This window comes from Meriones unguiculatus, chromosome 11 (genome assembly GCF_030254825.1).
Source record: "Meriones unguiculatus strain TT.TT164.6M chromosome 11, Bangor_MerUng_6.1, whole genome shotgun sequence".
Lineage (NCBI taxonomy): Eukaryota > Metazoa > Chordata > Mammalia > Rodentia > Muridae > Meriones > Meriones unguiculatus.
In genome coordinates this window covers 42,492,248-42,516,768 of record NC_083359.1, presented here as the reverse complement: position 1 = coordinate 42,516,768, position 24,521 = coordinate 42,492,248, and the positions used below count along the sequence as shown (strand labels likewise).

Below are 24,521 nucleotides of genomic sequence, written 5' to 3'. Positions count from 1 at the left end.
AGGTAGACTAATTTAATATTTTTGGAGGCTGGGAGTTGGTTTTGTGAGACAGGATTTCTCTGTATAGCTTTGGATGTACTGGAACTTACAGAGATCCACCTGCCTCTGCCTCTGCCTCTGCCTCCACCTAAGTGCTGGGATTAAAGGTGTATGCCACCATTGCCTGGCTGATTAGTTTCTTTTTTATTGTTTTTGTTTTGTTTTGTTGGTTCAGTTTGATTTGGGTTTGTTTGTTTGTTTGTCTGTCTGTCTTTTTGGTGGTGTTGTTTTTGTGGGTTTTAGTATTTGTAATTTTAGTTTCGGGTAGGTTTTTTTTGTTCTTGTTTTTGAGATAGGGTCTCTTTATATAGCCCTGGCTGGCCTGGAACTCAGAGGTCTGCCTGCAACTGCCTCTCAATTGCTAGGAGTAAAGGTATGTTCCAACATACCCAGTTCAGGAAGATTTGTTTCTTGGGTTGTGCCACCCTGGAATTACTATGCAGAATCAAGAAGCTGTATATTCCTTTTATATAACTAGTAGCATATTACACATAGTGCTTTTTCTGCTGTTTACATTTAACCAAATATCTAAGTGGGTAGCCTCACAGATGGCCAATCAGCTTGTTTTCTACTAGTTACTACCACAAACAATGTCTAACTAACTTCCCTATACATAAAAGCAAAGCTTCATACTTTAGGAACAGGCTAGAAGATGAGCTTGGCTTTTTTGACTACCCAGTACATGGCAAAGTGCTAAATATGTATAGCTTCTTCTTAGTCCTAGAAAAAGGTTGTGAGGCAAATTATAGGTTACAATTCCTTACAAATAAAGAAACAAAACAGCTGTGTAAAGCTGAGTCTTCAGCTTATTGCTAGAGCATGTGACTAGCATGTGCAAGCCCTGGCCTCACCCTAGCACCACCACCACCAACCCCTAAAGAGGAAAAGGACAGTCTTTAAAATGGTGTTCTAAGAACTAGGGTTAGAACTCAGTTGGTAGAGTTTGCTTAACATGAGCAATGCTCTGGATTTGATTTCCATCACTACATTAATCAGGCGTGGTGATAGACACATAGAATCCTAGCACTTAGGAAGTGAAAATAAAAGAATCAAAGGCTTAAAGTCATCCTTGGTTTGAGCCCAACCTGGGCTGCTTGAGACTCATACTTCCAAAAATTAAAATCAGTGTAGCGACACATACTTTTAATCCTAGCACTTGGGATGCAGAGGCAGGGAGATCTCTGAGTTCAAGGCCATTATGGTCTATGGACCAAGTTCCAGAAAAGCCAAGGCTACATAGAGAAATGTCTTTAAGAAAAGAAAAAAGGTTTTGTTTTTGTTTTTTATTAAACTAAGGCATATACACACCTTTAGGGAGCACTTTTTTTTTTTTCCCCCAGAGCTGAGGACCGAACCCAGGGCCTAGGGCTTGCTAGGCAAGCGCTCTACCACTGAGCTAAATCCCCAACCCCATATACATACCTTTAATTGCAGCATTTGAGGGGCAGAGGCAGGCAGATCTTATGCATTTAAAGCTATCATGGTCTACATAGTGAATTCCAGACAAACGTAGACCCTTACATCCACCCCCATTTATTTATGTACAACTTCTTTTTTAAAAATGCTTAGGAGTTACCTACCCAGGAGATGGTCAGTGATTGAGTGTGCTAGCTGCTCTTTCAGAGGACCTGGGTTTGATTCCCATTACCCATATGGCAGCTCACAACCTTCTGTAACTCTAGTTCTAGGGAATCTGACACCACCTCCTGGCCTGCAAGAGTAATGCTAAGCATCAGTGGTATACTGACATACATGTAGATAAAACATCCATACAGTTGAACCAAAATAAGATAAAATTGCTCAGCTGGCTAACTATTTTATTTTAGCATGTTTTCACCTACTGGCACAAAGTCCTTCTAGCACCTAAAAATGACTGGAAGGCATCATTGCCAGTAACTAGAGAGCATCAGTTTCATAGCAGCCGTGGCTGCTGTGCGTCCAGGATTAGAGGTGTTCCTGAAGGTCCAGCTGAAAAGCACTAAGTCATTAAGCATACAGGGCTTTGTGGTGTGACCACTACAGAACACATTTTGTTCTGATGGCTGACGTGATTCAAGTGTGGTTTGCTTTTTAGAGACAATTCTTCTGGACTCTGCTGAGCTGCCATTTTATTGACTGTATTTCTGGTGAGGAAGGATGCCTCTTTAACACTAAGTCAATTTCCTGAGTAGATTAACACGTCTTGCTTTTATGCTCTCAAAGTCATATACTTGTATTGTCAGCTCATTTGAACATTTCAGAGATCATTGTATTGAGGAAAATTTCATTTTAGTTTCTCAATGTCCTCTCTGGAAGTTGAGTGGAAGTGTGTGTGTGTGCGTGTGTGTGTGTGTTTCCCACTTGCAAAAATCAGAAATCTGTTTAAAACACTTTGAACAAAAAAAAAAAAAATGGGGCCTGATTTATTGGCACTCCTCCACAGAAGTCCTCACCTTTACTTTTTCTCTCCATCAGAGGTTGGTGGGAGGAGGTAGGCATAGCAGTGATGAAAGGGAGTGAATGGGATTATTGCCTGTTGTGCAGCTAACCTAGTTTTGAAGGATGGACAGTGTGGGTCTTGAGAACTATGACACCAGTGTGGTGTTTGAGCTGAGCCATGAGTTGGTGCTGCAGCTCTACTGCCTTTACCTCTGTCCTTAGAATTCTGTCAGGAGTGAGAAGCAATGGGTGGGTTCCCTAGGAACATACTGGACAACACTGGGGGGTCAATACTTTATTCCATGTTTCCTGCCTGTAGATTGGATTCATGGCTCTCTTGTCAGGGAGAAAACTCTAGCTGTACTGGCTACTGGGAAACATGTTACTCCACTGCTGTGGTTGGCATTGTGTGCCAGAGACCAGTGTCTGTCCCTGTGTGTTGTTTGTCCTTGCCATGAGCATCATGTCTGCCCTGGTGTGCTTCTCAAACTTGTGGGCTGACAGATTTGTTCTTGACCCATCTTCACAACTATTTCCACAGCACTCAGAGTGCAGGAAGCTAGAGGTGAATAAAAAACATTTTGGGCATTATGAGTAAAGAATCTCTGGCTTTCTCTAAGGAAAGAAATGTCACAGTTATTGATGTAACTCAGTTTCTATATCCTTAGCCTGGCCTACTTTTTCTAAAGGTTATGCTGTGAGACTCTTTGTGTATTACAGGTGGAAACATATTACATATATAAATTAGCTGATAGCTTGCCACGCCTGTAATGTGTTCTCATTTGCACTTGGATTCTAGAACATCATTTTGGAAAGCCTACTGCAGTAGGCTTGCTCAGGATCCATGACAGGCCAAACACTCGAGAACTAGCAGCCGACTGCTTTTTTTTACTTTAATGTGTTACACATTGACAGCTGAAATTAACAACTAGGGTTCATTTTGCCTTTCAAGAAGAAAATCATTTTAAGCCTCTTTTTGTGACTGCTGCCCCCATCCCAAACCATATGTGTGTATGGTTCGGTAGCCATGGATACAATCATTTAAGAACAAATGTAGACTTGATGGCTGCAGATGTCTATAAAAATTCCAAACTTGAGGTGTTGCATTTGGGGTAGAGTGCTCAGTTGATAGGTAGTTCAGTCCCAGCACCACATAAACTAGGAGTGGTAGTGCTCATCTGTTGTCGCAGCACTTGGGAGGTGGAGGCAAGAGTCAGGTGGTCAGGGTCATCCTTAGCTACATAATAAGAGTTTGAGCCAGTTTAATATGTACTGTGCGCTTGCCAGGTATGGTGATATACACCTTTAATTCCATTTTTCAGGAGACAGAAGCAGGTAAATCTCTATGAATTGTAGGCCACCTGATCATTGAGTCCCTGTCTCCAAAAAAAAAAAATACATTAAGTCCGTGGGTTTTTTTTTTTTTTTTTTTTTTTTTGTGGTTGGTTGTTTTGTTTGTTTTGTTAAGGCCAGCTGTGGTGATGCATGACTTTAATCCCCGCACTTAGGAGCAGAAGAAAGTGGATCTCTGTGAGTTCAAGCCCAACTTGGAGTGAGTTCCAGGACAGCAAAGGCTACACAGAGAAATCCCTGTCTTGAAAAAAGGAATGTATTTCATTAGTCTGGTTACATTCTGTTTATTTTTTTATTATTTCTTGTTTATGTGCATGAGTACTCTTACCTGCATGTACTCCTGCACTCCAGAAGAGGGCACCGGATCACATTGTAGATGGTTGTGAGCCACCATGTGTGTGGTTGCCAGGAATTGACCTCTGGAACTCTGTAAGAGTAAACAATGCTTTCAACACTGAGCCATCGCTCTAGGCCAAGTCTGGTTGCATTCTGACTCTAGGTTGATGAACAAATTTTATAAATCTGGTTCAAATAACTGACTAAGTCAGATGTAGTTCACACCTGTAATTCCAGCATCCAAGGCAAAGATAGGAGGAATGCCTGGTGTACACAGTGCGTTCCAGGCCAGAGAGAGCTACATGTTGAAAGGCTGTCTGAAGAAAATAATAATAATAATAATAACCAGCAGCAGTTTTGTCTCCTTGTCTGAAAGTGTTGCCATGGTTTATAGTGCTTACCAGGTATCCTTGTTATTCGTGCTACACTCTGAAAACAGCAGACTAGCAGACTAGGCTTTGCCTGCACTGAGCAAGTTGCAGGTGTGTGTGGTTGAGTAATCATTGACCCTGGGTCACAGAGGACCATGCAACACTTAGGAAGCTATTTAAGCTGGTTGCTGAGATGGCATTGTGTGCCAAGCTGAGCCTTAGTAATTGTGAGGACAGAAAAGAAGGCTTGAAGCCAAAAAGAAAGCCAGAGTAGCATAGCATATCTGGAAAAGAATGATGGAGAGGCATGTCAACTTGGTTCTATGGGGAGGAGAAAATGAAGAGGTTAAGAACGGTGGCTTCAAACTTCACTCCTAGAAGATAGGAAAGTGGTGAATGAAGTAAAAAATAAAGTGTATGACATGGTTATCACTTGAGGAAAGTTCTGACCTGTTGTGGTTCTGTTTGTTTCAAGAAAATGTACTTTAGGCTCAAGAGTTTAGGATAGATAGTTGGTGAAGTATGTGCCTCTTTCAAATTCCAGCTAAAGCAAATGGGTGTTGAAATCCTACCCTGGTGAGATCTCAGGTATGTGTCGGCATGTGCAGTATGGATGAAACTCTTTCTGTGTTTGTTTTCCACTAGCGCATGGATCAAAGTGGAACAGCTAAAGCCTTATCATGCTCATAAAGAGGAAATGATAAAGATCAACAAGGGCAAACGGTTCCAACAAGCTGTGGATGCTGTTGAAGAGTTCCTCAGAAGAGCCAAAGGGAAAGACCAGGTAAGAGAGATAGCAACAGTTCCCCTCCAGCATCAGGCCAGTGTTTTTGCATGGTTACGAGCAGATGAAATGTGTCACAGACTCACTCCTTTTCCATGAGATGCCTAGCAAGAAACAGCTATGGTCACAGAACTCTTTGCCTTGTGGCTCACCTTTCTAAGGCTCACTTTTTTCTGAGGCATGTTGTTTTTAGGAAGAGTAGCTCAGCTTCAGAGTACAGCAAAGAGCTTAGGAACACAGCCACCTCCTATCTTTGGGCTGTAGACAAGTGGCATGATTTTCTTTTTTTTAAGCTGTCTTTCCAGTGCAAATAAGTGAGCAAGGATCCTATTTCTCAGGGTGGCTGTGAAGACAGTTCATAGATGTGCCAAGAACATTACATGGCCAATGTTGATGGCAGTGGTGGTAGTGGCTGTTGTAGTGGTTATCATTATTATTGTTGAACTTTCAGACATCATCTCACACTTCTGCTGATGACAAGAATCGGCGTAATTCCAGTGAGGAAAGAAGTAGGCCAAACTCAGGTGATGAGAAACGCAAGCTTAGCCTGTCTGAAGGGAAGGTGAAGAAGAACATGGGAGAAGGAAAGAAGAGGGTGACTTCAGGCTCTGGAGAGAGAGGCTCCAAATGCCTTAAAAGAGCCCAAGAGCAGAGTCCCCGGAAGCGGGGTCGGCCCCCAAAGGACGAGAAGGTTTGTCTTACCACTGTAGCATCCGGAATTAGTGTCTTGTGTGTGTGTAAAGTAGAGCCATACTCTTAAGTATGATATTGCTCATCTAGTAGGTGTGGATTTTTTTGGCATGTTCAATAGACAAAATGAAAGCAAGATGCACAGAGATAGAGCAGGAAAGTGGTCTGCTGGGTTGCTCAGGTGCATGGGCCTGTCCAGGAGGAAAGCTAGCAAGAAGAAAGGGGAAAGACTGTAGAGGTAGGCATGCAGCCATGTGAGGTACAACTCTGGCATGAGTATCCCTGTGCAGTTAGAGGGGTGGGACATGCAGAGGTACAGGCAGGTTGACCCTGGGTCACAGAGGACCATGCAACACTTAGGAAGCTATTTAAGCTGGTTGCTGAGATGGCATTGTGTGCCAAGCTGAGCCTTAGTAATTGTGAGGACAGAAAAGAAGGCTTGAAGCCAAAAAGAAAGCCAGAGTAGCATAGCATATCTGGAAAAGAATGATGGAGAGGCATGTCAACTTGGTTCTATGGGGAGGAGAAAATGAAGAGGTTAAGAACGGTGGCTTCAAACTTCACTCCTAGAAGATAGTATTGTTGCTTTCTTACATGATCAAAGAAGAGCTGATCTGTGTGGTTTTTAGAGGGATTTGGGGTTTGCTGTTAATGTTTACAGAACTAAGCATAGAACCTAGAACTTCATGTATGGTAGGCAAGCACTCTACCACTGAGCCAGCCTTTGAGTGGGATATTTGTAGCATGGCCCAGACAGTACAAGAGCTGTAGACTCGGGAAGCCATCTTGGAGAAAAAACAGTCTGATTTATGAGACTAGATGAGCTTGTCTTGAGAATGTGAGTAGGAGTGCTCAAAGACAGAGGCTGCACTGCAAAGAGATTATGTGGTCAGGGCTAATAAAGTTGGAAGTGTGGCCAGATGAAACCAGGGGGAAATGGCATATCTCTCACCTTTGGCTATCAAGTCTTGAATTTCAGGAAATGGGTGGTCTGTGAATTGTGAGCACACACTGGGAGATATGCACCCAGGATAAAAAGAACAGAAGCCAGATGGCTTACGGAACAGTGGGTGATGATACCTTGATAAAATACTAGACAGCAGAGCAAGATTGGCAGGTTCAGTCAAACACCAGTGAAATAGGGCACTGAGCAACTGAAGCTGCCTTGAGTTTGCAGAAATAACAGGAGAGTTCAGTGCATTTTGGGACAGGCTCAAAAACATTCCATCCACAGGGTACCTGGCCATCTGCTGCCAGATTGTCTAGTTTTCCTTGAGAGAAGCTGGAAATACAGAATTGTATGTGAAACATCTTAAATTTAAATGTTGGAATATGATTCACGTTTTTAAAACACCTTATGGTTCCAAAAGAATATCTGGCTAAGCTCAGCCTGGTCTCCCTGTATGGGCCTCTGATTGGAGATGGTCCTTTACACTGTCCTAAGGCTAAGAAAGCGGAAGGAAGAGAGCAAGAATCCCCCGATGACCCTGCTCAGGAAGTAGTTTCAGAAAACTGCCAGCCTCGGTGATTAGGGGACTTTGAAAAGGATGTGGCCTGATACAAGCCCCCCAAAAATGTAGTTTTCAGTAGAGATAAAAGTGGAACCATTGGTTGTTATATTGTCTTCCAAATTATACTGTTTTCATTGAAGTTTCTCACAGATTCCTGGACAGAAACAGCTTTCTTTGGGATAAAGGGAAGTACACTGGAGAGGTTAGACAAAGGCCTTGTGTTTGGATTATAATCTGGCTTGGCTGCAACTGATTGACCATGGCCAAGTTCCTTTCCCTCAGTTTCCTAGTCTGATTCTGGAGCCCTCACAGGTTTACTATGAGAATTGAGTGAGTCTACAGTTACTGCTGAGGATGATACCTAGAGAATAGTGGGCATCAGATCCAAACCCTGTGTGGGCTGTTTCCAGGATAGGGGCCGGGTGTGCAGTGAGAACTAAGGTTGAAAGTCTACTTTAGTCTGGCTCTCCCAAGATCCTGCCCCTCTCTGATCTCAAGGCTTCCCTCAACCTGGTAATGAGAAGTAGTCCACCCCTACAACAGGCTAACTCATTTGGGGCATAGTAACTTTTTTTTTAATTTTTATTTTTTTAATATTCATCACAAGTTATTTACTTTGTATCCCAGCCGTAGCCCCCTCCCTCCTTCCCTCACTCTCCTACCCTCCCTCTCTGATTTCCTCCCTGTCCCTTTCTAAGTCCACTTCTAGGAGAGGTCCTCCTCCCCTTCCATCTGACCCTAGCTTATCAGGTATCTTCAGTACTGGCTGCAATGTCCTCCTCTGTGTGGCCTAGCAAGAGTGTTGCTCCCTTGGGGGCAGGGGGAGGTAAAGGAGCCAGTCCTTGAGTTCATGTCAGAAATAGTTCCTGTTCCCCTTACTAGGGAAACCGGTTTGTCTACTGAGCTACCATGGGCTATATCCGAGCAGGGGTTCTAGTTATATCCAAACATGGTCCTTGGTTGGAGAAACAATCTCATAGAGGATCCCAGTGCCCTGATATATTTTGTCTTTGTGGAGCTCCTGTCCTCTTCCGGTCATATTAACTCCCCCTTTTATCATATGATTCCCTGCACTCTGGCATAGTAACTTTTAACCAGGTTTCAGTCTAGGAGAACAACCTGCCCTTGGCGACCCCTGGCAGGGTTCTTTCTGGATGTTTTTGGCCTAAGCCTTTCTTCAGTTCTTGAGGTAGAATGTCCTGGCATTGGAGTGACAGACAGTGCATCTGACCTCATCTGTCCTGTATCTCAGAGTGTGAGTGTGTTCCTATAGCAATTGTCATTTGGCTGGCAATGAGCAGTAAAGACAGGCTCGTAGCTACAGAGTCCCAGGTGAATGCTATTGTGTTATGCTGTAATCTTCTTCCCTCTAAGAATAACTAAAAAGGCTGACTTGATCTCAGAGGTGTCAGATGCTTGCCTACAGACAAGGCTGAATTTATGTCTAGACTTCTGTTTGAGAGCTTGCACTGGAGGCCTGCACCCATATCTTAGCTAGACTCTCCTTTCCTTACTTGTAAGCTGAGAACTATAGCATCTGTCTCAGACCATCCCTGCAGAAATGTAGTCAGTTCTGTGGCACTCATAAAATTTCACATGCACCAAGAAGAGTGAATTGGGGTTGGACCAAGAGCTGTAAACTCCATTCTGACATCCTTGGAGCTCCACTGTTCAAACTTCATTAAATAAAACTTAAAATTCAACAGCCTAGAGTGACGTGCTGTATAGTAACATGATTGGAGGCTTCTGTGTTAGCACAGGTAGAGATTGTATCTGCCAGTGCAGAACAGTCTTTAGGTCGGCACTACACCAGCCTGTCTATTAGACAGATGCTTAATTAGGCAGTTTCACCATGGGCCACATGTCTAGGGAGAAAGCCTAAAAGACAGGCATGGCCCCTCTCAGGAAGAGAGATACCCAGCTTCATCTGCACAGCAGCGCGAATCCTAGTGTGCGGTAGTGTGGACAAGACAGGCAAGGAGAACACACTGGTAACAGCAGTAACCCTGGGTCCAAATTGCTGGAATTTAATTTATTTTGTATAATGCTGTTTTTGGTTTGGTTTGGCTTGGCTTGGTTTGGTTTGGTTTGGTTTGGTTTGGTTTGGTTTGGTTTGGTTTTGGTGTATATTTTGAGACAGAGTCTCACTTTGTAGCCTTGGCTGGCCTGGAACTGTGTAGACTGGTCTGGCCTCAAATTCAAAGAGATATGCCTGAGTCTACCTTCCCGGGGCTATGATAAAAAGGGTGTCACCATTCCTGGGGGTTTGAAATTTGTGTTTGTTTTGTTTCGTTTTGTTTTTCAAGACAGGGTTTTTCTGTGTAGTCCTGGCTGTCCTGAAGCTCACTCTGTAGATCAGGCTGGTCTCAACTCAGAGATCTGCCTGCCTCTCTGCCTCTGCCTCTGCCTCTGCTGGGGCTAAAGGCATGTGCCACCACTGTCCAGTGAGTTTGAATTTGTTATCTGTCTCACAATTGGCCAATGCTACTTGAGCTCTCTGCACCTCAGTTTCTTTTTTGGAAAAGGAAGGCAATATTAGTTCTTCACTGTGAGTAACAGGGGCTACATGAGACCATGTATGTTAATGAGTACTAAGGTGACTATTAAAACCTTTGCTGTCATTATAATCAACATCAACTTCAAATGGGGAAAGGTAAGAGAAGTCAGATAAAGCTACTTTGATAAGGACACCTGACAGTCAAGTAGACATGATGGAAGATCATCCCCAGTAATACAGAGGTCCTGAGGCAGGTCATGTTTGGGATGGGAGAATGAAGTACTGGTAAGTTGGAAAATGGCAAGGGAGAGAATTAGGACTTGGACAGAGATTCAGCTAGAGTAAAGTGTCTAATTGTGGAGCCCTTTCTGAAGGCTACCATAGCAACTTTAGCTTCACTGTGATAAATAGGGAGCTGGATTTGGAAAGATTTGAAAAGGTCTGACTTGGTGTGCAGAAACTAGACTGCATGGGCCCAGAAAGGGAGCAGGAGATTCAGTTTGCAGCTGCCTGCTGACAGTGATGATGGTGTGGTGGCCAATTTGGCATAAGTGACAAGGAGAAAGGTGGCTTTATAGTGGCAAAATAGAGGAGGAGGCCTGGCACCAGGATGATAGAAAGTGTCACAGGAATGGTGGACTGTTTGTGGGCACATAAGCATTCACCCTGCTATCCACTATGGTGGGTGAAGTATATGAGGTATTATCACAGTGGTAGGAGGGGCCAGACCAGCTTTGTACAAGGGAATGGGTACAAGGCTGTGCAGAAAAGCTGTTCATTTGAGATCACCCTGAGTCTATTCTGGCATGCATCATAACTTTTAAATCTGGGCAGGTCTTCTCAATAGTACCATGCAGTTGATTTTGTTTTTTGAAAACAGATAGATTGCCTTTGAAGCCTGTTAGTCATTATTACTTGCCATAAAGAATTTTCCTGTTACTTGCTAGCAGCTTCCTAATTAACCTTCATCTTTGTGAATAAGTACATGAGCATGTTTAATTATTACAAGATTGGGAAAGAAGACTCACTTTGTATTGCCAGGAAGCCATTGCCCTTTTTCTCCCACTTAGAGCATTGCCCAGGGGATTGGCTTGACCTTACATTTAGACCCAGATACTTAGGATTGAGTATAGCCAAAAAGGAAGCAAAGTATCCTGATGATCTTTCTACATTTCTCCTATAGGACCTCACCATCCCTGAGTCTAGCACTGTAAAGGGCATGATGGCTGGACCAATGGCCGCATTTAAATGGCAGCCAACCGCGAGCGAGGTAAAGAACTTTTCCTGCTGGTAAGACCAGCCATGATGTCAGAGCAAGCACACAGCAGATTTTCTGGCCGTGCTGTATAATCCTCTTTACCCTCTCCCCCTTTTCTGGTTGGTTGTTTTGCTTTATTGGAAAACAATGTAGAAGTCTAGGAGGTAAAAAAAAAAAAAAGAAAGCTTCTATTCTCAGAGTGCTCAGTGTTTTAGGTTTGAGGTCCCAAGTAGTCTGCCTGTTTAGCATTATGTGGAATTATAGACCCACTGTTATTCTTACTGTTTGGAGTAGGATTGCTTTTGTATTTATTGTAAATGCAATACCCTCTCTTCCATAAATACTTTTTATTTTTGCCCCACCGCCACCCCTGCTTCTTGGGGAGGTGTTTTTTTTCTGGGGAAGGTTGAGGAAGAGGTTATTTGTCTTTACAGGGTCTCCCTAGGCAGTCCATGCTGGCCTCAAACTGGAAATCCTTCCACCTCAGATACCCAGGTGCTGGGATTACAGACATGTAGCCACCAAGCTAATACAGCTCTTGATGTTTAGTAGCCTGGGGTCATACTAGCTTCACTCTGCCTGCATCTGGTGCTAGGCATAGTTATAGGCCACTATAATCGGAATTGAACTCAAGAAGCTAAGCCCTTAGACCCAAGGAGAAGAGTGCTCTAAAACTAAAAGAGTCCTGGAATTGCTGTGGCTTATACAGCCAGGCCAACTACATGCCTGGTGAACGCTTAATACTAAAATTCAGGAGAGCTTTGTAATATTATTCCATAGAGTAAGTAAAGTGATTGATCTTATCCTGCAGAAACATCTGTCTTTCTGTACTTGAAACCATTTTTCCTTAGCTAGTATGGCAGTTGTTTATTGAAGGCCAGAACTGAGCCTGGTGGCACAGGCATGTAATCCTAACAGAGGCAGAAGCAGGAGGATCACAGGTTCATGGCCTGCCTGAGAAACTTAGATACTATCTCAAAAAGTGAAAAAAGGCAGTACTTAAGGGGCAAAGGCAGGCAGCTCTCTGTATGTTTGAGGCCAATCAGAGCTATAAAGTGAGAGCATCTCAGAAGAAAAAAAAGAAAAAGGTCATGGAGGTGGACCTCACCTCAGTGTAAAATACTTGCCTAGCATGGGCAAGGGAACTAGAGTCAGTCCCTAGTACAGGAAATAAAGACAGACCGCAAATGAGTGACAGTACTTTAAGCCCAGCAGTCAGGAGGAAGTGACAGGAAGATATCTATGAGTTTGAGGCGAGCCTGGTCTACAGAGCAAGTTCCATGACAGCCAGGGCTACACAGAGAAAAAAGTAAAAATAAAAAAATAAAAAGTCTCAAAAAGTAAAAATAAAGAAGACTTAGTTCAAGAATAGGAGAAGTTTCCAGACAGCTGTGAAGGAGACTTGGTTGGAGAAGCTATGCAGCAGAGGGAGTCCATCTTCTAGGCAAGAGGAAGTGACTGGTAAAGAGTAGCTCATTTGATCTTTTCTTCCAATTTTAGCCAGTCAAAGATGCAGATCCTCATTTCCATCATTTTCTGCTGAGCCAGACAGAGAAGGTGAGTATTCACTTGGGGCAGACTTGTGTATGAGTGCCACACTACAAGCTAAGTGCCAGTGAAATTAGAAATAAACAAAGCTTTAGAATGCAACCACTTATGCTGCTAAGGTGTCATCAGTTGCCTTTAGAGTCTAAAGCAGGAGGAGCTAGATATGCAGGCTGTCCATCTCCAAGAGGTTGCCCATGCTGCCTGGGGGTACATCCTGTGGCTCTGTGGTCAGGATGGCTCCACAGCCCTGTGGCTATAGTAGGAAGCTTAACTAGTGTTTGAGGCTAGGGGTTGGGCCAAACTTTGCAAACACCTTTTTGCAGTGGGTGGCTTTGAAGGTGGGCAGATTGAATTTCCAGCCCAGATCTACTGACCAACTCCAAAACAAGGAGCGTATGTTGACACCTCTGATGCTCAGAATCAGACAAAGACATTTGAAGAGCTATGTGGAATACTGAAGTAATGAGTGTTTCCTCTGGATTTGATAAAATTACACAACAAAGAAATATCCTGTGTATTATCCCACTCTAGGCCTAACCATTTCAGGAAGTTACTATATAGAACTGTTGCACTTAATAAGTGGTCTGTTTTTTTTCTCCTTCCTCTTTAGCCAGCTGTCTGTTACCAGGCCATCACAAAGAAGTTGAAAATATGTGAAGAGGTATGTAGGCTTCGAATTTTTATTTCATTCGTGGTTTTACCGTGGGCAGACTGCTAGATGATTATTTGTGTTCCCTATCCCTAGGAAACTGGTTCCACCTCCATCCAGGCAGCAGACAGCACAGCCGTGAATGGCAGCATTACACCCACAGACAAAAAGTAAGACCTTGAAAGAGGAGGCCTCCTGGAGGCTCTGGATTCTGGTAGAGCTGGGGAAGTGGCACCACAGGAGCCCTGAAGAGCCGTGTCAACGCCACTGCTACTCATTTGAGAATAATTTCACTTCTTCGAGGTGGAAGTTATCACCACCACCCAGCCTCCTCATGGGGTCCTCCCTTAAAAACAGGCTCAGGGCTTGCCTTCCTAATTGTCATTGAGTCTGAGCAACTGCTTCAGAGGTTCTCTGAGCCTCCTGAAGCATAGCTTGTAAAGCATTACCTCAGGTCTCCATCCTGGATAGGGCTTCTCAGTTGATAGAAGGTGAAGCATTAGGAGTCATTTTCTTGCAAGTAGCAGAACTGCCCTTGCTGCCACTGCTAGTCCGGAACCACTTTTAAAAATTTGGCTCAGTAGACGCCTGATGGGAGCTCCAAGATTAGCCATGGAGAGAGACATGAAGGTTTTCGGAAAAAAAGCCCTTTCAGTCTTGCCTTACCCATATCTCTCTGTCACCTCCCAATCCTGCCCATGCACTTGCCAGCTGATTTCCACTGTGTCTAGACTATGGGCTCCAAACCTTCCATAGACTTGCCTTTGCTGCTTCATTGTGAGCCAGTTGAGCCTGCAGTCATTTGTTGGAAAGGGTTTGTTTTTGTTTGTTTTTTTCTAAGAGTATGTTGTGAGTAATATAAGTATGAATTCTAGTTTGTACGTTCCGTACAGTTCTCTCACAAACTAAACTCAGTGCATCTTTTGACAGTTCAGGCTATTGAAATCCTTAGTTAGACTGATTCTTTTTGAACTCCCCTCTGCAGTGTGCAGAAGATGGGAGCTAATCAAAGGGGAGATAGAGCTGAGAGGTAGTGGTGCACACGTGGGATCCCAGCACTTGGGATGCTAGGGCAGAGAAGGATTAGGAGTTCTAGGCCAACATGGGCTGCTTAACACAGCCATGTCTGAAAACAAATATGTGAGGGCCAGGCATGGAAGGTAGGTATCCTTTAGTAAGGATTGTATTCGTTAAAAAAAGAAAAGAAAACAAGTCCAGCGCAGGGCTAAGGACTTGAGTCCTCATATTCTCACCTAAAACCCTGACAGCCTCTCAAGGCAATTATTTCTTAACATGAGTTTGAAGTTAGCCACAAAGCAACTGATCCAAATTAATCCATACTGACAGAGAGACTAATGGACTATCACTTTTCAGGTTGGAAATCCAGACCCTTCATTCATAGATCTATTGGGTTTTCAAAAACCTGTATTGATAGGTATTCATAGGGGAAGTTGTACTACACAAGAGAGCTATGAGCGGCAAAAAGTCTTAGCATAAAACCTAGTGGTCAAAGAGCACTGTGTTGTTGAGGAAGGTTTGTTGATTCAGATTATGTTGTATGTGCTAGGACAGAGGATGTTGAGTACTGGGTATTTCTGCATCAGTAAGCGGAACCGTCAAATAAAGGAGTCATTTGCCAAGGATGCCTGCAGGCAAGATTCCAGAAAAACAAGTATGGAGGGCCTGCACAGAGTCTTCATGGGGAATCTGCAGAAAGTGCTTAGAGCTGAGAAAAAACCTAAATAGAAGACAAAAAATAGTCGAATTTCTAATAGAAGAAAGTCATTATTTAACTATTGTACCATGCAAGAAAAGATAAAGATATGTAAAAACCAACTGAGTGTAGTGGTTCAGCCTGCATCCTAGTGTTCTGGAGGCTGACATATACCTGGCCAAACTGGGCTACAAAATGAGAGCCTATCTCCTCCCAAAAAAAGAAATAATAAGTAAATAAAAAATAAAAAGGTCTAGGGAGATGGCTCTGTTGGTAAAGCTCCTGACATAATTTGTGACCTAATTTCAGTTCCTAGTACCAACGTGAAAATGTCAGGCATGGTGGTACATATCTCTGATCTCAGTGCTTAAGGACAGGCAGACAGGTAGATCAGTGTAGCTCACTGGCCAGCCAGCTAGCCTCATGTGCTTACAAGTTTTAGGCCACTGACAACATTGTCTCCAAAAAAGGTGGTGATGACACTCAACGTTATCTTCTTACCTATACACACTCACAAAATACAAGAACCAGAAAAGACATTTAGGCAAGATGAAGATCTCCATACAAGTACATAAAAGATAGCAGTTCTCCAGTGGCAGGAAGCAGTAATTAGAAGAAGTTAAAGTTAGACAAAATTTGCTGTATGCACAAGAGTCACAGCGAATCAAAATGAACTGAGAAGAAAGTGTTGGGAACAACGCTTTAGAAGATGTAGGTAGATGGTCCAAACGTGAGAGACTGGGAGAACAGATGGCAGCGAGGCAGGGTGCATGCCAGTCCTAGCACCTGCACTGTGGAGGTGGCCTGGCTCTCAGCACTTTGTGTCTGTGGTTTGTGTATTTTAGCACACATTGTAGTGGTCTGGAAGCTTAGTGCACGGGGTTACTGATCAGGAAGCCATTCAAGAGCTGAAGCTAGCTCTGTGCTTTGTTAGTGGAGTGGAATTAGACATTCAGACGCTCTATCTGAGCAGCATGGGGGCCCACAATTGGAAGACTTGCCATGAAAGTCATGCTTTGGTCTCTGATGGTTAAAGGTCTAGACATAGTCATATGCATTTAGGGACCTTTACTGACCGTCCAGAAGAGGATGAGGTCCAGTGCTGGACCAAGAATGTAACTCATTGGTAAAGCATTTGCCTAACATGAAATTCTCCTGAGTGTGATGCCCAGTGACATAAAAGAAAAAGGTACATTGTCACTTGTGTTGCAGGATGGACATGTCTTTATCTCTCTCTTTCAGGATAGGATTTTTGGGCCTTGGCTTAATGGGAAGTGGCATCGTCTCCAACTTGCTAAAAATGGGTCACACAGTGACTGTCTGGAACCGGACTGCAGAGAAAGTAAGTATTAAGGCAGAGGTTTGCTGGCTTTGGAAGGTGGGGTAACTAAAGATAGACATCTGTCTCTATTCAGTGTTCTGCACCAAGTAAAACAAGAGCTGAGCTTAGTTCAAGCAGAAGTATATGTAGGGTGTTGCTATAAAATTTTAACTATTTAAAACTACCCAAGGTATGATGACACATGGCTATAATTCCAACACTTAGGAAGTTGAGGCATAAGGATTGCCATGCATTCTAGGCCAGCCTACATTAAATATAGGAAGTCCCAGGCTACAGTGAGACCTTTTATCGAAAATACAAACAATGGGGGCTAGCTCAGAGGTTATGAGCATTGGCTGTTCTTCAAAAGATCCTGAGTTCAGTTCCCAGCAACCACATGGTGGCTCATAACCATCTATAATGAGATCTGGTGCCCTCTTCTGGCCTGCTGGCACACATGCAGGCAAAATACTGTCTATATAATAAAAAAATAAATAAATCTTTTTAAAAAAAAAAAAAACAATGAACCTGCCGTGATGGCACACATCTTTACTCCCAGTACTTGGGAGGCAGAAGTAGGTGAGTCTGTGTAAGTTCAAGGCTAGCAAGTTATAGGACAGCCAGGACTATGTAGAGACCTTGTCTCAAAAAAAAAAAAGTCTAAAAAGATGGCTCAGCAGTTAAAGAATATGTTCTGCTCTTCTAGAGGGCTAGAATTTAGTTTCCAGCATATACATCAGGTAGCTCACAACCACTTATAACTCCAGAAGATCCAATGCTTTCTTCTGGCTTTTAGGCATCTGTGCTCATGTGTCCATAAACACATACATAAAAATAATCTTAAAAAAAAAATACTGATAACAATAGCAGCAGAAAGACCCATTGCTATAAAATGAAGTATACCCCATAACATGGAGCATGTAGGCAGACCAGCTTCATCCTTTGTAACAACTATACCGTATCTGTGATGTGGCCCAAGGCATTTTACAGTAATAAACTGCTGCAGGAAACAAGAGCATTGTTTTTTAATAGAGTGAAGGACCAGAGACTAGAAAAGTGCTCCCTGAGACACATTACCAGCTTGAGCCCTGTGTATAATAAATACAGGGCTGAAGTCAGAGCTGATCACTGAAGGACAGCAAAATTATTAACAAAAATGATAATTAACAAAAAATGTCATAGGGGCTGGGTGTGGTGATATATGCTTTTGATGCTGGCGGCATTCCTACAGTGCAAGTTCCAGGTCAGCTACATAGTAAGACCCTGTCTGAAAACCAAGTTAAACAAAATATTTTAGGGTCTGGAGTGTAGCTCAGTGTTAGAGCAAGGCCCTGGTTCTCTTTCTCAGTATCCCTACTACCAAAAATGATTTTTGCTAGACCAGCTGCTTTTCAAGAACAGATTAATGATTGGGGTTGATTGGGGTTTTGTGGGGAGCCTGGGGCAGTAGCTCCAAAGGCCATGCTCTCTTGTCAGGCACAGGTGTTGAACACTGGGTAGCTGTACTGCAGTCTGTATGGTTCCAGCATTCTCCTCAGCACTGCAACTGCTGTGGGTAAGGGAAGTCAGGGTCTCTGGGCACGTGTAGTAAAAGGGACATTTCCCTTTGATAGAAGTACCTCTGACTGCCATTTTTCTTATGGGAAAACATGGACAAAAGATTGAAGCATCTGAGAGTTGAGTCAGACAGGCCCATATTCAAATCATAGATGTGCTGTTTATCTTCCATGGCAAGATACTCTGCTTGTCTATCTCTGTGCAAGTAGTAGAGTGGGAGCACCTGCTTCATAGAGGACAGAAATCAACAGTACGCAGCTTGAAGTACTCATCTCAAGGCCTGGCAAGACTACTGTGAAAAACCATTTAGTCTTGTAGTAATTGCCTTGGCTTTTTTTTTTTTTTTTTTTTTTTTTTTGGTTGGTTGGTTGGTTGGTTGGTTTGTTCGTTTAGAGGTGTTTTTTTGGGGGGGGGATTTGTTTTGTTTTGTTTTGAGCCAGGGTTTCTCTCTGTGTAGCCTTGCCTGTCCTAGACTTGCTTTGTAGACCAGGCTAGCCTCAAACTCACAGAGACCCACCTGCTTCTGCCTCCCTAAGTACTGGGATTATAGGCGCCCAGCTTTTTGTTTGTTTGTTTGTTTGTTTGTTTGTTTGTTTGATTTTTGTTTTTCAAGGCAGGATTTCTCTGTTAGAATTTCTTTTAAGGCTGTAGGTAATAATGATCTTTTTGGCTGGGCATGATGGTTGTTGCTTTCAATCCTAGCATTTAGGAAGCAGAGGCATAGAGATCTCAGAGTTTGGAGTCCAGCCTGGTCTACATAGAAAATTAAAGGCCAACCAGGGCTACATAGTGAGGTGCTGTCTTACACATACAAACTCATGCATTTTTTTTTCAAAGTGTCTTTTGGGATTGGGGAGATGGCTCAGTAGGTGAAGGTACTGACCACCTATCCTGAATGTGATCACCAGGAACAATATTATGGAAGGAGGGACACCTGCACATTGTCCTCTAAACTCAGGTCCACACATTCACACACATCACTAAATAAATAATTGTAAAAACAATAAATTTTTGAATAGTTCTCTGGCCAGGTACAGTAGCATATGTCTGTAGTCCCAGCTGCTCAGGAGGCTGAGGTAAGAGGATCTCTTGAGGCTAGACTGACTGCCCAACACAATAAGACTGTGTCAAAATGACAACAAAATAGTGATCTGCTAGTGCTTCTAAAGTAATGAAAAAGAAGGATGGTTTTAATTTTCAGGAAGAAAGAATAAAATTGAGTTATGATGACTCATGCGTTAGGCAGAAGGATCACGATGATCCTTCAGCCGGGGCTGCCTAGCAAGTTGAAGGCAACCTAAGCTAACAGAATTAAACATTGTCAAAAAAAAAAAATTATTTTAAGGGTACGTGGTGGGCTAGAGAAATGACTTAGTAGTACTTTCGGTGGCTCATATATCTCTACAGTTCTAGATCCATAGTTATTGGATAATAACTCCCCCAAAACAAAAATTAGACAATATTGAATGTTCACCAACTGAAGGTACTTATGTCTGTATGATAAGAAAAAGGAACTGTGGTTTAGTGTGTTCGGTGGGTAAAGGTACTCACTGCAAAAGCTCTCAGTACCCATGTAGAGGAAGGAGAACCGACTCCAGAATTATTCTGTGACCTTCACATGTGTACAAAATGCACACAAAATTAATTCAGTTAAAAAATATATACATTTTTTTAGGGGTTCTGGAGAAATGGCTCAGTGGTCAAGCACACTGTTTGCTCTTGCACGGGATCCAGTTTCAGTTCCAGAATCACATGGTAGATCACAAACATCCATAACTTCAGTTCCAAGGAATCCAACACCTTCTGAGCACTAAGGGCACCAGACAGACACACATGTGGTGCATATGCATATATGCAGACAAATTTAATTACCTTTTTTGGTTTGTTTTTTTAATATAGGGTTTCTTTATGTAGTCCTGGCTATCCTGGAACTCGCTCTGTAGACCAGGCTGGCCTCAAATTCAAGATCCATTTTTTGTCTCTCTCCCAAGTACTGGGCTTAAGGGAATGTACCACCACACCAAAAAAAAACAAAACAAAAACAAAAAAAAAAACTACTTACAACAGTTATTCTGATTATCTCTTTCAATATCTTATTGGGAAAAGGTATACCAAAATACTAGTGATCTGTTTTTTAGGATATTCTGGATTATTTTAATTTTAGGAAAAAAAAAAAAGTTAGGTCTTTGGGACCCTGCATAAGTCTTAACCTGGCTGCAGGCTTTGAAATCAGGACAAGATGAAATGATACTCAAAAGAAAGGGACCACACATCCCAGCCCTACTCCCTCTGCATGTGCTCAGGGCACAGGGTTGGTTTTGCCACAATTCTACCAGCGCAAAGGAGCTCACTTAGACGCTGTACATATCCTGCTCTTCAAACTGTCATCCTTCAACAGACACTGGCTTTGCATCTGAAACAGTATGTCGTTCTAGATACCATGTCCATCTGCATGAACAGGGCAGTCTATAAGTTTCTGTGTCCACTTATGCTCAAGGGGCCAGGTCTCCAGTTCTAGTGTCCTAGAGCTTCAGCCTCAGCCTCCTGCCTTGGGAGACCAGCCAGGGGCTACACATCTCTGGCCTGTCCGGCATGTTTGTTGTGCATTGCACGTAGCTCACGTTAGGATCTGTGACTTTTGCAGTGTGATTTGTTCATCCAGGAGGGGGCCCGCCTAGGAAGAACCCCCGCTGAAGTCGTTTCAACTTGTGACATCACTTTTGCCTGTGTGTCGGATCCAAAGGCAGCCAAGGACGTAAGGATCCCCCTTCCCTCTGCATCTCAGGTTGTAGCCAAGAGAGCTGGCTGGCCTCCTCCCCTTCTCCCCTGCACACTGAGTGAGTGTCTGCATGTGGGGGGATATCCCTTCTGGGGGCCATCTCCTATTGGGAAAGATGTTGTCAAAGTTGAATACAGACTTCCTTTAATTCAAAACAAAGAACTTCTAGGGTTTTTGAAGTCTGTTTAAATGTTTTTCTGAACTGGCTCCAGGTATTCTATTGAGCTGGACTATTTGTGGCTGAGTATGCCTTCCTTTGGTCCAAGGGCCAACTCCTATTTTAGCTATTGCTGAATTTGCATGTTTTACAAATTCAAGTGCAGTAATGACCCTACTGAGTGATCTAGTTCAAAGAAGCCCCTAAAATAATTAATGAGGTTCTGTCTTTCAAACCAAAACACAGAGAAAAAGGAACGTTCTGGGATGACTTTTTGTTGTTAGTTTTTTGTTTTGGTTTGGTTGTTGTTTTTTTTACTACAGGGTTTCTCTGTGAGTCCTGGCTGTCCTGGAATTTGCTCTGCAGACCAGGCTGACCTTGAACTCAGAGATCTGCCTGCCTCTGGGCTTAAAGATGTGCTCCACCAAAGCCTAATTTACTTACTTAATTTATTTGTTTATTTATTTGCAAAAGTCTCATATGCCTTTCTTTCTTTCTGTCTTTCTTTCTTTCTCTCTCTCTTTCTTTCTTTCTTTCTTTCTTTCTTTCTCTCTCTCTCTCTTTCTTTCTTTCTCTCTCTCTTTCTCTCTTTCTTTCTTTCTTTCTTTCTTTCTCTCTTTCTTTCTTTGCAAGAGTCTCATGTGCCTGCCTCTGGGCTTAAAGGTGTGTTCCACCACAGCCTAACTTTTTTTCTCTCTCTCTCTCTCTCTCTTTCTTTCGCTATCTATTTGTATTTATTTATTTTTTGCAAAAATCTCATGTAGCCCTCACTGGTCTGGAACTTGCTATGTAAGTAGACCAGGCTGCCCTGGAACTCACAGAGATCCCTCTACCTGGAATTACTTCTCTATCCCATACATATTTAGTGGTTCTTTCCTTTTCATTTTTAATAGTTAACTTCTGATCGGGCAGTGAACCCCCAAAACACAACAGACTGTGTTCTGCAGGGACTCCTGAGCACTTAACTGCAAGCCTGGGCTATTGCTTCTCCATTGTGTCCCCACAGCTGGTGCTGGGCCCCAGCGGTGTGCTGCAAGGGATACGACCTGGGAAATGCTATGTGGACATGTCAACGGTGGATGCAGATACAGTCACCGAGCTGGCCCAGGTAGCAGCCTTATGTAGGCTGGCTCTGGATCATCTTTTGAGTGGGAGCCCAAGACACAGGCTAACCACACCCAAGTACGGGCAGTTTGGTTACACTAGAACCAAAACGAGAGCGGACGTCGGGAGCCTTGGGACTAGCCTCTTGACTGTCCCCCTTCAGATCCTCAGCTGGTTGGAACGGCCATGGATGGTCACTGCAGGCTAGTAGACAGGAGGTCCCATGATGTCAGCCCTCCTACAGTGAGAAGCCTCCAGACTGCCAGTGTGGCCTTTTTGGCTTAAGCAGCTGTCTACAGTTGAGTCTAGCATAGTGTCCTCCTCCCAATCTTCTGGGCTCACTTGTGTTTTGAGGGTGGCTGAATTCAGAGATGGGCAGGGTCCAGATAGCAGGAGGTCAGCCCAGGCATCTGTATTGCCATGTTTGCCCCTTGGTCTCTTAAGAACCAGCACACTGGGAAATAAGATGCAGACCCCACTTCCTTTCTTACATTCTGTGACTCACTTCTGTTTAAAGGATAGCCTGTCTGACCCACTACAGTAGGAAACTAGTACATATATTGGCTTTGGGACCTTAGTATAGATAGCAACATGCTTACATACCCTATGATGAGACACCATGACCCCCAAAGATGTTCCTTCCTTCGTACATGGAGAAGCAAGAACCATCAGAAGTTGTGGCTTTCCTTACAGGTGATTGTATCCAGAGGGGGTCGCTTTCTGGAAGCCCCAGTTTCAGGGAATCAGCAACTGTCCAATGATGGGATGTTGGTGATCTTAGCAGCCGGAGACAGGGGCTTGTATGAGGACTGCAGCAGCTGCTTCCAGGCAATGGGAAAGACCTCCTTCTTTTTAGGTAATATACCTGCCCACTTGTCTGGCCATGTTGGGCCTGTAGACTTGGGGGCAGGGTTGGTGACAGCATCTGTCCCACTTGGCCTTCCCTCCAGACTCCCTAAAAGAAAGCTGCTTTTGCCAGGCACAATTAGTGCCTGGAAGGAAAAAGGCAGTTCTGTCTAGGACAGATGAAAGAGGTTTTCAGGGTGTGTGGGTGAGGTAGAGATGACCTGCCTATAGGATTCTTGGGACATGACCTTTGTCCTGAGCAGGTGAAGTTGGCAATGCAGCGAAGATGATGCTGATTGTGAACATGGTCCAAGGGAGCTTCATGGCCACCATTGCTGAGGGGCTTACACTGGCCCAGGTGACAGGCCAATCACAGCAGACACTCTTGGACATCCTCAATCAGGGACAATTGGCCAGCATCTTCCTGGACCAGAAGTGCCAAAGTAAGTCACATTTGGTCTCAGTTCTTGCAATTTTATTTTCATTAGAGCTGAACAGCTGGGTCAGAGACCATCCAGAAGAGAGTCCTATCACTGTGTTAGAGAGCTCCCTTTCCAGTCAGTCCTTGCCCCAGTCAGAGGAGACCCAAAAACACAGTAAAAATGGTACTTGTGTCCTAGAGTGGGTCTTCAATCTTTGGAGATGGAGAAGGACAGGACTGTACCCTTCGAAATTGCTGGGGTGGGGGGTGAGTCTGATACTCTGAAGGCAATTTTCATGTAGGTCTTTAGACTTCTGATGAACATCTTTCCCTCCTCAGATATCCTACAAGGAAACTTTAAACCTGATTTCTACCTGAAATACATTCAGAAGGATCTCCGCCTGGCCATTGCACTGGGTGATGCAGTCAACCACCCCACTCCCATGGCAGCTGCAGCCAATGAGGTAACTTGACTTCAAGTAGCCCAGGCCCTAGATCCTTGAGTTTAGTTGTTATTTCTGTCCTGCTTGCTTAACTTTTCTTCTGTTATTGACAACAGGTCTTACAGACTTTCTGCTCAGCCTCCTGGGTGCTGGACTTAAAGGCATGTGTCCCCACATCTAACTCTTAAATTTCATACTTGTTTCTCACTACATTGAGCCAAGAAAAGAAGGGAACATCACGTACAGAATTGTACTATTTCTGTCTTTAAATTAATTTTCTCCATCTAGTCCCTGAAGGATGAACACTAGGCAACAGTTCTAGAGATATGTATGACATAATTGTAAGAGCTCATTTCCTTCTGAACACCACAGCAATTTATTACTTCCTTTGTGATTTCTTCTTTGATCTCTGGATTACTATAAAGTTTATCGAGCCAAATATGGTGGTCCATAACTATAGCCCTTGCTACTTAGGAGGCTGAAGCAATAGTTCAAGGCCATCCTGCACAACTTAGAGTTTTAAAAGGATACCTTTTTTTTTTCTCTCTCTCTCTCCCTGAAACAGGATTTCTCTATGTAGCCCTGGCTGTCCTAGAACTCACTCTATGTACCAGGCTGACCTCAAACTAAAAGATCTGCCTGCCTCTGCCTCCCAAATGCTGGATTAAAGGTGTACACTACTAGCTATCATTTCTTGGTAGAGTACTTACCTAGCATACACAAGA

The 24,521-nt window shown here is 43.5% G+C and overlaps 1 protein-coding gene across 4 annotated transcripts in view; it reads left to right on the top strand.

Moving 5' to 3' along the window:
- The window catches only part of Glyr1 (glyoxylate reductase 1 homolog), a 38,994-nt gene that overhangs the window by 9,658 nt on the left and 4,815 nt on the right, over positions 1-24,521 (top strand). Inside the window, exons 4-15 of one of the 4 annotated variants that reach the window (XM_060364106.1) lie at positions 5,163-5,301; positions 5,753-5,992; positions 11,183-11,269; positions 12,758-12,814; positions 13,416-13,466; positions 13,551-13,624; positions 16,411-16,510; positions 20,709-20,801; positions 21,989-22,090; positions 22,780-22,942; positions 23,196-23,375; positions 23,693-23,817. In XM_060364106.1, the coding sequence (XP_060220089.1) occupies positions 5,163-5,301; positions 5,753-5,992; positions 11,183-11,269; positions 12,758-12,814; positions 13,416-13,466; positions 13,551-13,624; positions 16,411-16,510; positions 20,709-20,801; positions 21,989-22,090; positions 22,780-22,942; positions 23,196-23,375; positions 23,693-23,817 (1,411 nt within the window). Of the gene's footprint in view, positions 1-5,162; positions 5,302-5,752; positions 5,993-11,182; positions 11,270-12,757; positions 12,815-13,415; positions 13,467-13,550; positions 13,625-16,410; positions 16,511-20,690; positions 20,802-21,988; positions 22,091-22,779; positions 22,943-23,195; positions 23,376-23,692; positions 23,818-24,521 lie in introns of all 4 variants that reach the window. The other 3 variants (XM_021632391.2, XM_060364108.1, XM_060364107.1) reach the window with 3 other exon arrangements.